This window comes from Chrysochloris asiatica, unplaced genomic scaffold, assembly GCF_000296735.1.
Source record: "Chrysochloris asiatica unplaced genomic scaffold, ChrAsi1.0 scaffold00056, whole genome shotgun sequence".
NCBI classification, from domain to species: Eukaryota; Metazoa; Chordata; class Mammalia; order Afrosoricida; family Chrysochloridae; genus Chrysochloris; species Chrysochloris asiatica.
Genome location: NW_006408574.1, coordinates 5,691,662 through 5,705,689, shown reverse-complemented (window position 1 = coordinate 5,705,689; position 14,028 = coordinate 5,691,662). Strand labels below are relative to the sequence as shown.

The following is a 14,028-nucleotide window of genomic DNA, read 5'->3' as shown; positions in this document are numbered from 1 at the left end:
CTTAGTCTCCTGTACTTTGGACATGTTCTCAGGAGGGCTCAATCCCTGGAAAAGAACACCATGCTTGGTAAAATAGAGGGTCATTAGAGAGAGGAAGACCTCCACCAAGATGGAATAACAAAGTGGCTGCCACAATGGGTTCAAATACAGCAAGTATGAGGCTGACACAGGATTGGGCAGTGTTTTGTTCTGTTGTATGTCACTATGTTGTATGTCACTATGAGTCAGGACTGACTCGATGACACCTAACAACAAGCTGCTGAGCTGACCTCTCTGCCTTGAATTTAGCGGGCCCAGCAGATCCCCTGAGAAACCGCTGCTCTGATAGGACCTTTTAATGAAGGCAACCTAACTAAGGGACTAAGACAAGAGCGTTCCTGAGAGAACTTGTCTGACGCCACCCACCCATGGCGGAGACATGCTTAACCATGTTCTGTTGGGAGTAAACCTGTGCATGTATGAACTGGACCCTGTTACTGACTCTAGTACACCTAGAGTATGAAAGACCAGTGGCCACGGGGCGTGGGGGAGATGTGAGGGAAGTTTCAAGAAGCAAGTACTGAGTGGTGGATTTGTTGTTGTGGTCAAGAGCTGTTGAGTTGGTTCCAACTCATAGTGACCCTGAATAGGGCTTCCTGGTTCTTCCTTCCTGGTCCTCTGAGGAAGTCCCAGTCCTCCACCCTCAGTTACGTGGTTTGAGCGATATTGATTCTACATTTAGCTCCAGGGAGGAGCACTGATTGGTGGGAGTCTCCCACCCAGTGTGTACCCAAGGATTTCCACTGGGAGTGCTGGGAGCCACACCTCTTCCTTGTGGGGCATGGTGGTGGAAGGGGCGAGTCTCAGGACAGCTCCTCCATCAAAGGAGAGACTGAAATGCTGAGAGACCCCTGTGGAAAGCTTGAGGATAGGACCTCAGAACACCGTGTGCATCTGGAACCAAACGGTGCCTGAACCAGTATGATCGTTGTTAGGTGCCATCTAGTTGGTTCCAATTCATAGTGGCCCTACAGACAAGGGAACGAAACACTGCCCAGAGCTACATCATCCTCACAATCATTGCTAGGCTTGAGTCCATCTCATCGAGGCTCTTCCTCTCTTACCAAGCGTGAGCTCCTTCTGTGGGGATGACTTCCTCCTGATGATGTGCCCACAATGAAGTGAGAGCCTCACTTCTGTCCAACATTGTGGTCAAGTTTCTTCCAGATGATTCTGTTCAGTGACCCAGTTAACTTCATTATTCCTTTTTTTTTTTTTTAATCTTTTTATTATGAATTGAGTGGTTACAGGGCAGATCGTGTTTTTCTTTCACCAAATCATCCATTTTGTTTCATCTCAATGATTACAATCCCCTCCATGTAACCTCACTTGGCCCACTTCCTCCCTGTGGTTCTTGTTCCCATCCCCCTTCTTTCCCCACCCTTCTGAACTTTGTCCTGGGTTAAACGCTGCCCTTTGATCTGGAATGGTTGACCATTCTATGGGGTGTGTACCTCACTATTGCTGTTGTCCCCCCATCTACTGCTTGGTTGGAAGCAGAGCCATGGGGGTGGGTTCAGTTCCATACCTGAAGGGTGGTCAAGGGCCATAGAGTCGGGGTTCCACCATCTCTATCTGACCAGTAAACCTCAGCCTTTTTTTTTTTTTTATGATTTTGAGTTTTGTTTCACATTTTCTCCCACTCTCTCCCAGACCTTCTAATCCATTCAGAGCAGCTGGTAGGTAGTGCATACCTTTCTTAATTTTAAACCATTCAGTGTTCCCATGTTCTGACCTATAGTGACCCTGTATAGGATTTCCAAGGAGTTACTGGTGAGTTTGAATTGTGGTTCAAACTGACTTTGCAGTCCAGTGCATTATAGCCTGCAGCACCACAACAGGACTCCTGGGAAATCTAGACAGAATGAAATACAATGTGGACTCCACTCACTGAAGAAAGCAATGAAATGTATAATTGCAGGGTAGGTCAAAAGGTCTGCCTCTAGGGTTCCAATTCATAAGCATACAGGTTGATTCCAAACAAGACATGCTTACACACATCTCTGTGAGCAGTGGATGGCTGTAGACAAGGCCTCTCGGGATTACACTTGACTTGGTCTCCTTAGAGGGCTTATAAACAAACGGTCCAATCAAAACGCCAGCTTCCAGAGGGATCGGCTGGGCCAGTTCAATTCAAGGCGGAGAGGTCAGCTCAGGTTATGGAGACTGGTTTTTTTGGGGGGAGAATTCCAAAGGAGTGATCTTGATAGGTTTTCTAGAAGGACAGACAATCACGGGGGCTTATGAGGAAAAGACTTAAGAAAATGGAAAACTACATTGGTGGGAAAAAGGTCCAGAAAGTTGTGGTGAGGGTTTTTGTTCCATCATGATAAGGCATCTAATCATTCTTTGAAGGTAGCAAGGGCTGTCTTAGGAGACTTTCCTTAGGAAACCTTACACATCCATCCTACTCGCCCCTTCATAGACTTCTTTTTGTTCCTTAAACTCCAAAGACATTCAAAAGGAACATAATTTGAGTCCCTTGAGGATGTTTAAACTGCGTGTTGTAAATCTAAGAGTGCAGATTTCTTTGGGGAGGGGTTGTTGTTATTAGGAGCTGTTCAGTTGCTCCTGACTCATAGTGACTCTATGCACAAAAGAACAAAACCCCGCCCCGTCCTGCATATCCTCACAATTGTTCTGTTTGAGCCCATTGTTATACTGCCACTGTGTCAGTCCATCTCGTTGGGGGGGTCTCTCGTTGGGGGGTCTTCCTCCCTCCACTTTACCAAGCATGTCGTTCTCCAGGGACTGGTCCTTTCAGACAACATGTCCAAGGTATAACTTATGAAGTCTTACCATCCCTGCTTGTAAGGGGCATTCTGGCTGCACATCTTCCAAGACGTATTTTTTCTTCTGGCAGTCCACGGTGCTTTCAATATTCTTCACCCAACACCACAGCTCAAATGCATCGATTCTTCTACAGGCTTTCTTCATCACTGTCCAACGTCCACATGCATGTGAGGCTATTGGAAATACTATGGCTTGGGTCAGGTACATCTTAATCCTTAAACTGACACCTTTGCTCTTGGATGCTTTAAAGAAGTCTTGTGCAGCAGATTTGCCTAGTGCAATACGTCATTTGATTCCCTCAGTGGATCCAAGAAAAATGAAGACTTTGACAACTTCGACCTTTCCTCCATTTATCATGATGTTATTTATTGGTCCAGGGGTGAGGATTTTTGTTTTCTTTACATTGAGTTGCAATCCATACTGAGGCTGTAATCTTTGATTTTCATCAGTAAGTATTTCACGTCATCTTCACTTCCTACAAACAAGATTGTATCATCTGCATGTCGTAAGGTTGTTAATGAGTCCTTCTCCAATCCTGATGCCACATTCTTCCTCATACAATCCATTGCCTCAGATTATTTGCTCAGCATACAGCATCCAATGAATAAGTGTGATGAAAAGATACAACCCTGATGGACACCTTTCCTGATTTTAAACCACGCAACAGTCCCTGGTTCTGTTCAAACACCTGCCCTTGGTCTACGTATATCTTCCTCATGAGTACCATGAAGCATTCTGGAATCCCCTTTCTTCGTAATGTTAGGCATAGTTTGTCATGATCTACACAGCTGAATGGCTTTGTATAGTCAATAAAGTACCAGTAAACATCTTTCTGGTATTCTCTGTTTTCAGTCAAGATCCATCTGATATCAGCAATGATATCCCTCGTTCCACATCCTCTTCTGAATCCAGCTTGAATTTCTGGCAGCTGCCTGTTGATGTCCTGCTGTGAACATTTGAGAATGATTTGTAGCAGCATTATACATGTGTGAGATTAATGATATTGTTCAGTGGTTTCCGCATTCTGTTGGGTCACCTCTCTTTGGAATGGGCACAATTATGGGGCTCTTCCAATCAGTCGGTCAGGTAGCCGTCTTCAAAATTTCCTGGCAGAAATGAGTGAGCGTCTCCAGTGCTGGATGGGTTTGTTGAAACGTTTCCATTTGTATTCCGTCTGTTCCTGGAACTCGGTTTTTCTTCATTGCCTTCAATGCAGCTTGACTACCATCAGTTCTTGATCATATGCTGCCTCTTGAAATGGGGAAGAGTTAGAGAGACGTCAACCCTGCCTTCAGGAGTAGATAGATCCAGATGGAAGAGATGTTGAGAGACGATAGCTTTACATGTTGATGTTTTTGTTTAATAAAGGTTTCTATGAATTTTCTGTGGGAATACTTTTCGATTTACCCTTAAAAATGTTAGAAAGAGTTCTTCTCCCAAATAACTCCAAAGGAAACTTGTTTGGCACTTTGTTGTTAATAGCCAACTTTGTTGTTGTTAGATGCCATCGAGTCAGTTCTGACTCAGGGAAACAGAACAAAACACTGACTGGTTCTGCTTTTGTTACTTTTATTAAAGGGTCGTCTTTTCAAACTATAAGTTCATACATTCCTGAGAATATGCACAAAGCTGTAGCCTGGAAAACCCAAACTGTCTTTCACGAACACCAAGATTAAATACAGCCGCTCCTCGGAAACCCATACAAGGTTGCTAGGAGCTGGAACCGACTCGATGACATTGTAGCAACCACCACCACCACAACAAGTCTTGAAGCACTCTGACTGTACTACCATTAGGTCTTTCTTCTTTGAAGGGTTTACAAAACCCCAACTCTGAGCTGTCAAATAAACAAACACCAAAAACGCCAGTGGCCAATAGGACCACATTTTGCTTGTAATTCTTATTAGATACTTAGTATCAGTCAAGACTCTTCATTGTATTAAAAATATATAATTTAATTCTCAAACTATAACTTCTTTTCTTTCTCGAAATTCATTGTCAAAAAATGCAAAGTTGCATACAATTTTGGACACGGGCTGATAGATGCCTTGCACAGGCTTCTGAAATGAAAGCAGAGATAGTATCCTTTTTATGAAATAAACTTGGTCCCAGAGGGGTGGTGGGGATGACCAGTGAGCCAGAGTAAGAGCAAAGAAAGAGAACAGGCGAAGAGTAGACATTCTTTCAATTTAAGTCAATGCAATATCTGCAACTTTGGGCTGAAAGCACAGCGTACCATGTGTGTCTTCATCAACGCCTGGAGTTGTGTTCCTCTACAAACATTGTTGATTTTGAACTTAACATAACACATGTGTACAGCTATGGATCTGCCATTACCAGTAAGGCAGCAAGCTCACAAGTCTACCCCCAAACCTCTAACCATTGGGATTTTTAGATGCAGAGCGAGACCTCTATGCCTCTCACAGATAAACTGAAAACAATGCCCAGTCTCCCAAGTTCCACTTCCTTCTCTGAAATAGGGGATGAGTGAGGGTCATTTTGACTAGGTTGCTGGGAGAAATGTCCATTCTTGATCCAAATCCAAGCCAGGAGTCATCTTGCTGTGTAGACGGCTGAGTGAACAGCCATCAGGGTAGGCCATAGGCGCTGTGTTTTTTGGGACAATCCCTCAACACACAGGACCCTTGCAGGGGCACCCTCCACCCACCCCCTCCAGTAAGGTCCACTGCGGGTCCCAGTCCACTGGGTGTGACTCCTATGGTCCATCAACCCCAGAGCTTCCAGAGTGGCTGCAGGACTGAGTGGCCCGTCTCTGGGGCCGCAGTAGTTCTGCGTGCCAAGGTGCCTCTTCTTAGCTGCCCTGTGACAACTGGGTGTCACATTTCCTGAAACTAGATCTGTGGAAGGAGTCTCTGAAATGAAGACGAGAAGAAGAGAGAGAGAGAGAGAGAGAGAGAGAGAGAGAGAGAGAGAGAGAGAGAGAGAGAATGTAAACAAACACAAAAGCACAGGTGAGGGAGATCCGTTGGTTTGAGAAAGAGCAGGAGGGCACGGAAAATGGCCCACCAGAAGCATGTGGAAGGGGCTGGGCTCCCCTCACAGGACACCAGGAACCACACAGGGTCTCTTCCTCAGAAGACCAGGCAGGACGCAGTGCAGGGGTCCCCGAGCGCTCAGGGGAGGAACCCAGGGGCCCAGGCAGAATGGCTCACGCTCTGTTGGCAGCTGTGACTCCTGGCATTCACTCCCACCCCCCAGACTTGGGGTGGTATCCACGCAGCATCCCTGGGGCACCCAACCTCACCTCTTCTGGCTCTCCACTCGGAAGAGCGGCTTGTAGAGTTCCGGAATCTTCCGCTCCATCATGGGCCGGAGGTTCTCTCTCAGCTTGCTATAGTTCTTCTTCAGCTCCTGCTGGTATTCCCGCTGCTCGGCGGTAATGAGATGCTTGTTTTTCTCCACGGCTTCACCACAGCTGAGTCGGAAACATCAAGGGGAAACAGGAAACAGCAGGGTTTTATGTCACACAAACGGCCTGCTCGTAAGTGAGCGCCTGACTGCTCACCGAGATGCCGGCAGTTCAAGCTCCGCTCACCAGCGATCTGCTGGCGATCTGCTGGCGATCTGCTCCCACAAGGTTGCTGTTGTTAAGTGCCTTTAAGTTAGTTTCAACTCATACCGACCCTGTATAGGGTTTCCGAGGAGCAGCTCAGTGGGCTTGAACCGCTGACCTTGTGGTTTGCAGTCCAGTGCTGATCCTATAGTGCCACAAGTGAGGCAGCTCTACTCTGTCACATGGGCAGCCCACAACAACAACATTCCTGAGTGCAGACAGACCAGGGAGATGCTGTGGGTTTGGTTCCATACCACCACGATAAAGCAACTCTAGCCAGCAAGCAGGTGTGCTGAAGTGAATTGTTTAATGTCTCTACTAACCATCCCAGGAGCCTGTGGTGGATATGAGCTGGCCTGCGCACCACAGGTGAGCAGTTCAAATCTACCAGTCACTCTGTAGGAGAAAGATAAGGCTTTCTGCTTCCTATGCAGGGTCGCTATGGGTCAGAACCGACTGGATGGTACAGAATTACCTCTAGTCACCCCACTGACAGCCAGTGGACTCTGACTCATGGTGACCCAGAAATCGACAGGGTTTCCAAGGTTGTAAATCTTTACGGAGCAAAAAGCCTCATCTTTCTCCTGTGGAGTGGCTGGTGGGTTTGAACTGCAGACCCTGAAGTTAGCAGTCCAGCGCTTATCCTGCAGCGCCACCACCAAGGCATCTTCTAGTCTCATTGTTCTCCCATAGAGTGGCTGGGAGATTCGGACTTCTGACTTTGTGGTTAGCATGCCAATTTGTAACCCACTACACTACCAGGAGCTCTGGTTAAGTGCCGACTCGACGGCACTTAACAACAACATACTACCAGGAATCATTTCCTCTAGCCATGTTGTTGTTGTTGTAAAGTACTATCGAGTCGGTTCTGACCCACAGTGACCCTGTATAGGAGCAGCTGGTAAGTCTGAAGCGCTGACCTTGCAGTTCAAACCGGCCTTGTAGTTGAGTGCTTATCCTACAGCGCCCCCCCAGGTATCTTCTAGTCACAGTCTCTATCACCTCCCACCAATGACTTTTTCCGGATGGGTCTGGCTAAGGGAAGGTGAGGAAAATGCTGAGCGGTGGTCTGATTTGGTTGTGAGTGATTGTTAACAGGGTCATTGTGAAAACTTCGGAGTCTAACGTGGTTCAAAATGAGTCATCTGAGAAGCAGGAACCGGGATCACACTATGGTCAAAGAAAGAATCAGAAGTGAAGAGAAGCACACCCTTTGGACCCCGAGACCCCTGAACACTGAACCTCACTGACCCAAGGGCAGAAAGCTGGGACACCGGAGAAGGGGCAGAGGGGCAGCAGAACCGGAGCAAGTAAAGCTGAGGACCTTTTGGCAGGAAGCTAATTTGTGCAGTGGGGTGCCTCCAGACACTTAATTGGGGAGTGAGGCTTGCTGACCCACGGAACTGGAACTGAGGGTCCTCAGGCTAAGGTTTATGGTGGAGCGGTTCACTTTTGGGCACTTATCAGCAGCCCTGAAAGAGCTCTGTGACATAAGCAAGCAGGGCAGAGACCAGACCATGGGACCAGACACCAGGGACAGGAAGAGGCATGGCTGCGAAGAAGCTGTCCTGACTAGAACAACCATGCCCGGAGCATTTCCGGTCCTGCGTTGTAACCTGGAAACTTCATCATAAACCCCATCACTGTAAGTACGGTGCTGAGACCTGCGTGGCCAGCTGAGGCGAAAGGAGGGTTGGTGCCGGTTTTTGCAGCGAGTCACACAGATTCTGTGATGAAAAGTGACGCTGACCCTTTACTGTCACTTATGATGAAAACATTCGGACTGTGGTGAGGATGACCAACATGGGACGGAGAGGCATGAAAATTGGTGCAGATATGATGGCAGACAGCAACTGACCCTTTGTTCAAGGGAGCTAGTCTTTACGGCCACATCTTTCCCCCTCAGCACCAGTGTCTCTGAGGATGACCCAGGTCATAGGCCCCACTGCTGACCTGCTCCTCGTACTAGGTGTAAGCAAGCAATGTTTTCAGATCTCATCCCACATATGTGTCCTCGTCCTTTGGCCACTCTGGGGAAGTCCCCGTCCTTGTTCTCCCCAGACCCTAACTCCAGTTCACCAACACCCCGCACCCTGCCGACCGACACCCCGTGTGCTGACTCTGAGAGCCCTATCTGGGGTGTATCTGAAACTACCTCCCTGTAGGGGGACCTGGACCAGCGGCCACTGTGCTCTGCTCTCTTTTCATTCAGATGCTTTACAATGATGCATTCTTTGCAGAAACAAGCAAGTTCAGAGAAGGCAAAGAACATTTAGAAACAGACTGCAGTGCCTAAAAAGGTCTGTTGCCTTGGGGCACAGAGGAGAGAACCCGAGAATCTAGTATCGGCCCCATCTCAGCTTCAGAAACCCTGAGGTGTGTTCTTATCTCAGGAAAAGGCAGGTGGGGCCCAGCTCCCCTCAGAAAGCTCCGAGCTGAGCCCGTAGAGCTGGCTGAACAAGTCCTCAGGCTGCCAGCTTGTTTATGGTCCGATCTGGTTCCTGCTGAGTCAGGCAGCGGACTGACCTGCCATGGTGTCCCTGGCAAGCGTACATTTCCGTGATTAGTGGTCACCATGGCTCGCTCTGTGTCACCTTGAACACCAGGCGTTCTGACCTGCAGCCTGAGTGGGCTGATAAGCCAGAGCTCAGTAGCGGGGAAGCTGAGTGCACCTTACCCACGGTCCATTTCAGCTGCCCAAGAACAGAGAGGGAGGGAAACACAGCCAGGGCAAATCAGCTTATCGCTCCTTTCATTAAAATACTGCAAGGTGAGGAGGGTCAGAACGGTCGCATAACTCAAAGGATGTATGTCATCAGCGTCACCATCAGCGTCACCAAATTGTATGTGCAGAAATCATGGGCTGGGAGTATGCTAGGCTGTGTGTCCTTTCAACTACAACAAATATGATATTTAAAAAAAAAATGGGAAGAAGAAGAAGAAGAAAAAAAAAAGCTGCAAGATGTTGATGAAACCTGAGAAGCAAGGAAGCAATGAGAAAGGGGAACTTGCTTTTACTCACCACTAAAACGAAGGGGCTTTAAAACGGGCAAACGAAGGTAGGGAAAATGAAGAGTTTTCATTTTTCCATGAACTTTTTGAAGCCCCCTCATTCTGAGGTGTAATTTACATGCCATACAATTCACCCTAATTTAAATGCACTGAGTTTTAGTAAGTATCTACAGGTGTGCAATTTCACCACCTCACCTATCTATGGCTTTTGATGCTTAAGATATAAGATGGGAGGTGAGTGAACCACAGAGTCCCTGGGGGCTGCAAACGGTGAACGTGTTCAGCTGCTAACCCAAAGTTTAGAGGTTTGAGTCCACGCTGGAGAGCGATGGAAGAAAGGCTGGTGAACTAGTTCTGAAAAAGCTGAAGACCCCAATGGAGCAGATCTTTCCGGGGACACCCGGGGACAGCAGGAGCTGAACTGACTGGAAAGCAATGGAATTGGTTGTGGGGTTGATCATCCAAGGCTGGGGGCCCTGAAGCCGCCCTGCTCACAGAGAGCTCATGGGATCTTTTGAGGGGAGGCCAGGACTCTGTCAACTTTGGGATTCTTCAATCAGAGTTCATTTTAAATGATGGTGTGTGGAAAAAGTAAATAGGTCTGAAAAAAAAGATCTCCCAAATACGTTCAAGGCTTTGTTGTGGGCAAGTGTACCACTTATTAAAGAACATCTGTCATCTAGCTTTTTGTCTGTTGTCAGAATTGCTCTCCTTTTGAGGGAGACATCACAACCTGAGTAAATAGAAGCTTCATGTGTGTGCCTGCGTGTCTGGGAGACACACACACATCAAAGCTGTCAAAAAACGTATGTGTAACCTCACCCCAAGCCCGTTCATGGATTGAGCTGTGAGTTCCCCCAAATATATGCTGGAATCTGAACCCCTAGACCTGTGGAAGAGGTCCCTGGTGACGCAGTGGTTAAAGTGATTGGCTGCTTATCAGAAGATCTGTGGTTAAAACCCATCAGCTGCTGCTCTGCGGGAGGAAGAGGAGGCAGTCTGCTTCCACAAAGACCTGGAGACCTTGTGGGCCCATTTCACTTAGTGCTTTAGGGTTGCTGTGAGTGGGAATTCCTGAGATGGCAGTGGGTTTGGCTTGTGTGTTTCTACCTGTGGACATGATTCCATTTGGGAATAGCGTTTTCTTAGTTGGATTAATGGCATGATATCAGTGTATGGTGTGTGTCCTAACGGATTGCTTGTGCATTACCATAAGGGGAGATTAGACACCAAACCCATAACCATCGAGGCAACTCCGTCATGTAATGACCTTGTAGAACAGAGGAGACCTGCTTCTTAAGGTCCCCGAGACAGCACATCTTTACGGAAGCGGACAGCATCATCTTTCTCCCTTGGAGCTGCTGGTGGGTTTGAACCGCTGACCTTACAGTTCAAACGGCTTTGCAGTCTGGTGCATTAGCCCACAGCGCCACACCAGGACTCCCTAACCCACAGATTACGCACCATCAGATCAGTTCTGACTCACAGAGACAGAAAGACACCCTGCCCTGTCCTGTACCAACCTCACAACTGTCATGTTTGAGCTTCGCGTTGCTGCCCCTGTACCAGTCACTCTAGGTAGACACCTGAAGCAGAGACTCAGACAGATACATGCGCCCCAGTGTTCGTCTCAGCATGATTCCTAACAGCCACAAGCTCCAACACCCCAAACGCCCATCAATAGAGATGGACAGACAAAATGTGGCCCACGATGGGGTGTGACTCAGCCATGAAGAGGAACGGAGTTTCAGCCCCATTATTTGGGGGAGAATCTAGAAAGGGAATGTTCAGACACATATAAAAGAACAGTTCTTGTTAGGACCGTCAAGTTGGCTCCAACTCACACCGACCCTGTATATAGTTTCCAAGGAGCGGCAGGTGGGCTTGAGCTGCCGACTTTGTGGTGCACAGGTGCTGATGACGTAGCGTCACATATAAAAGAAAATGTGCCTTTCTGTAGCCACCGTTTCGCTACATCAGTTGTTCAATGTGGCTTGTCTCGGTACTGTAGGATCAGCAGTGGACTGCGAACCACCACCAGGTCAGCTGTTCCTCAGAAATCCTACACAGGGCCGCTGAGTTGGAACCGACTCGATGGCATTTAACAACAACAACAATCTCGGATCCCCTAAAGAGCACAGCTGGACTCTGACTCTATGGGTGACCACAGCTTGGTGTACCTGGTTTGGTCCCAGGTGATGCTGAAACTGTGGGTCTGAGGACCAATCTTTGTAAACCTCTGCTCCCCTGAATAGCGAGCTCTGGTAGTGTAGTGGGTTACGTGTTGGGCTGTTAACCTCCAGGTCAGCAGTTCAAATCCACCAATGGCTCCACAGAAGAAACATGAGGCTTTCTGCTCCCGTAGAGACAGTCAGCCTCAGAAATGCTTCACAGGATGGCTCTGGGTCAGAACTGAATCGACGGCACCCCATAGCCCTAGCACCCATCTCCTGAATGTCCAGTGGTTACCCTTCTTACCGCATTATGAACTCCTTAAAGCACAGCCTCAACTTGTTGTGGTGCCGATAAAGTTTAGGGTCCGCAGGAATTTCGGCCAGGAACACTTGGGCCACCTCCAGCGGTCCCTGGTGGGAGAAATAAAACAACCGAAATAATACAGTTACTGGACGGGTAAGCTGATTACTTGGGAGGATGTTGGCGTAATTTCTTAGTTTGAACATTAAATTCTGTAGTTGGTTTGAACAAAAAGAAAAAATTAAATTTTCAGGGGACTTTGAATCGTGAGGAGTCTAGAATTTGAAAAGAATACTCAAGAAGTAAAAATGTATCTTCTCAGTCTGACACTACTTATGGGTCTCCTTCATATACAAGGAACATATACAATACAGTCAAACAGATTGCTACAAAAACCACAGAGCCCTTCATGAAACAAAAGTAGAAAAACAAACACAAGGAGCCGGCGATTGTTGCTCCATCTAGGAGAGGGGGCGGGGCGGCATTTCCCTCTCTCTAACTCTTCCTCAAAGAATTCTGCACACTTCAATTTACACCAATTCAGATGGCAGTTTGGGCATCCCCAGGGGTTCAAACCATGTTCCTTTAAAATGCTCTTTGACTTTTAGAAACAAAAAAGAAGCCTGAAGACACAATATCAGGGTAGTAGGGCGGATGAGGTAAGGTTATCTAAAGAAATTCTTACAGGATGGTCCTTGTCCTCAAAGAACAAGCAGGCACACTGTCGTGATTAAAAAAATAAAAACAAATTCCTTGGTGCAACTTTCCTGGGCTTTTATTCTCACAAATGCTATTTTCAATTGTCTCAAACGTTCTTTAGAATAAGCCTCGGGATTGCTTTGTGTCCTCTGAGAAAAATCGATCAAAATGATCTCTTTGGAATCCCAAAAAAACAGTCACCATAACCTCCTGAGCTGACCTCTCTGCCTTGAATTGAGCTGGCTCAGCAGGTCCCCTCTGAAGCCATTTTTTTGATGGGACATTTTTTTTAAAGCACTCTAAAGGGTTGCTATGGGTCAGAACCGACTCGACGGCACTTAACAACAACAACAACAACAACAAAGGAATCCTGGTGTGGCGCTGTGGGTTAATGCGCCAGACTGCAAAGCCATTTGAACTGCAAGGTCGGCGGTTCAAGCTCACCAGATGCTCCTCGGAAGCCCTATACAGGGGTCACTATGGGTCGGAATCGACTGGACGGCACTTCACAACAACAACAAGGAGTCTAGGACAATTGTATTCCCGAGAGCCCTTGTCTGCAGCTACCCACTGATGACAGAGATGTGCGGAAACAAGTTTTGTTTGGAATAAACCCATACAGGTATGAACACAATCTCTAGCAGCAATGCCTTCTGCCTGACCCATATCTAAAGGTAATATACCTGCATCTTAAGGTATGCGCTTTAAGTGGCTTTTCTGAAAATGGGGCTACCCTTGATCCATCCATTCACACTTACCTGTGGCCCTCTTGAAGAACGCCATATTGGCTTAATTTCTCACTTAAGACAGAACTAGGCATCCGTGGTTGTGGGTGTATCAACTCTTCTATTTTCACCAAGGATTGGGACTTGGAAGGCAGGACCTACCTCATTTCTTCTAGTTTGAGAAACAGCCATTCCACCTGTCTGCTCTTTAATCTCCCTTGATAGGAATGGGCTCAGAATTCCCCGGGGAATCCAACTGTACTGAGTGAGCAGTCCCAGGTTCACTGGTACTTTGAAGGGTGTGTGTGTGGACAGAGCTGGCCTGGAAGTGACACCAAGGAGGGCCACTGGACAGGGGGTTCAAGCTCATTCCTGCATCCACCCGAGACAGGACTGGTTCCATGGTGAGCTGGGAGATAGGATACTAATGACTCTGAGAGATGCAGTCTGGTCCAAAGTTAGGACTCTAATGAATCCAATCTGGTCCCAAGTTAGGATCCTAATGAATCTGTTGAAGATCCAGTCTCATCTCAGGTTAGAATCCTAATGTATCTATGAAGATCCAGTCTGGTCTCAAGTTAGGATTCTAAGGACTGTGAGAAGATCCAGGTATAAAGTAGATTAAGAAGCTTGGTTGATTGAGGTCAGTCAATGTCACATGGTTGATCACTCCTTCTTAGCAATGCCTGGAATGCTGGGATCAGCTGAAAC

The 14,028-nt window shown here is 47.4% G+C and overlaps 1 protein-coding gene across 2 annotated transcripts in view; it reads right to left on the bottom strand.

Annotated features, from left to right (window-relative positions):
• Window positions 1–5,606: 5,606 nt before the first annotated feature.
• DOCK8 (dedicator of cytokinesis 8) overlaps window positions 5,607–14,028 on the bottom strand; it is a 170,155-nt gene continuing 161,733 nt past the window's right edge. For both annotated transcript variants that reach the window (XM_006863731.1, XM_006863730.1), the window contains 3 exons: window positions 11,897–12,003; window positions 6,098–6,268; window positions 5,607–5,705 (listed from right to left, as the gene is read on the bottom strand). In XM_006863731.1, the coding sequence (XP_006863793.1) occupies window positions 5,645–5,705; window positions 6,098–6,268; window positions 11,897–12,003 (339 nt within the window). In that variant the 3' untranslated portion in view covers window positions 5,607–5,644. The remainder of the gene's footprint in view (window positions 5,706–6,097; window positions 6,269–11,896; window positions 12,004–14,028) is intronic.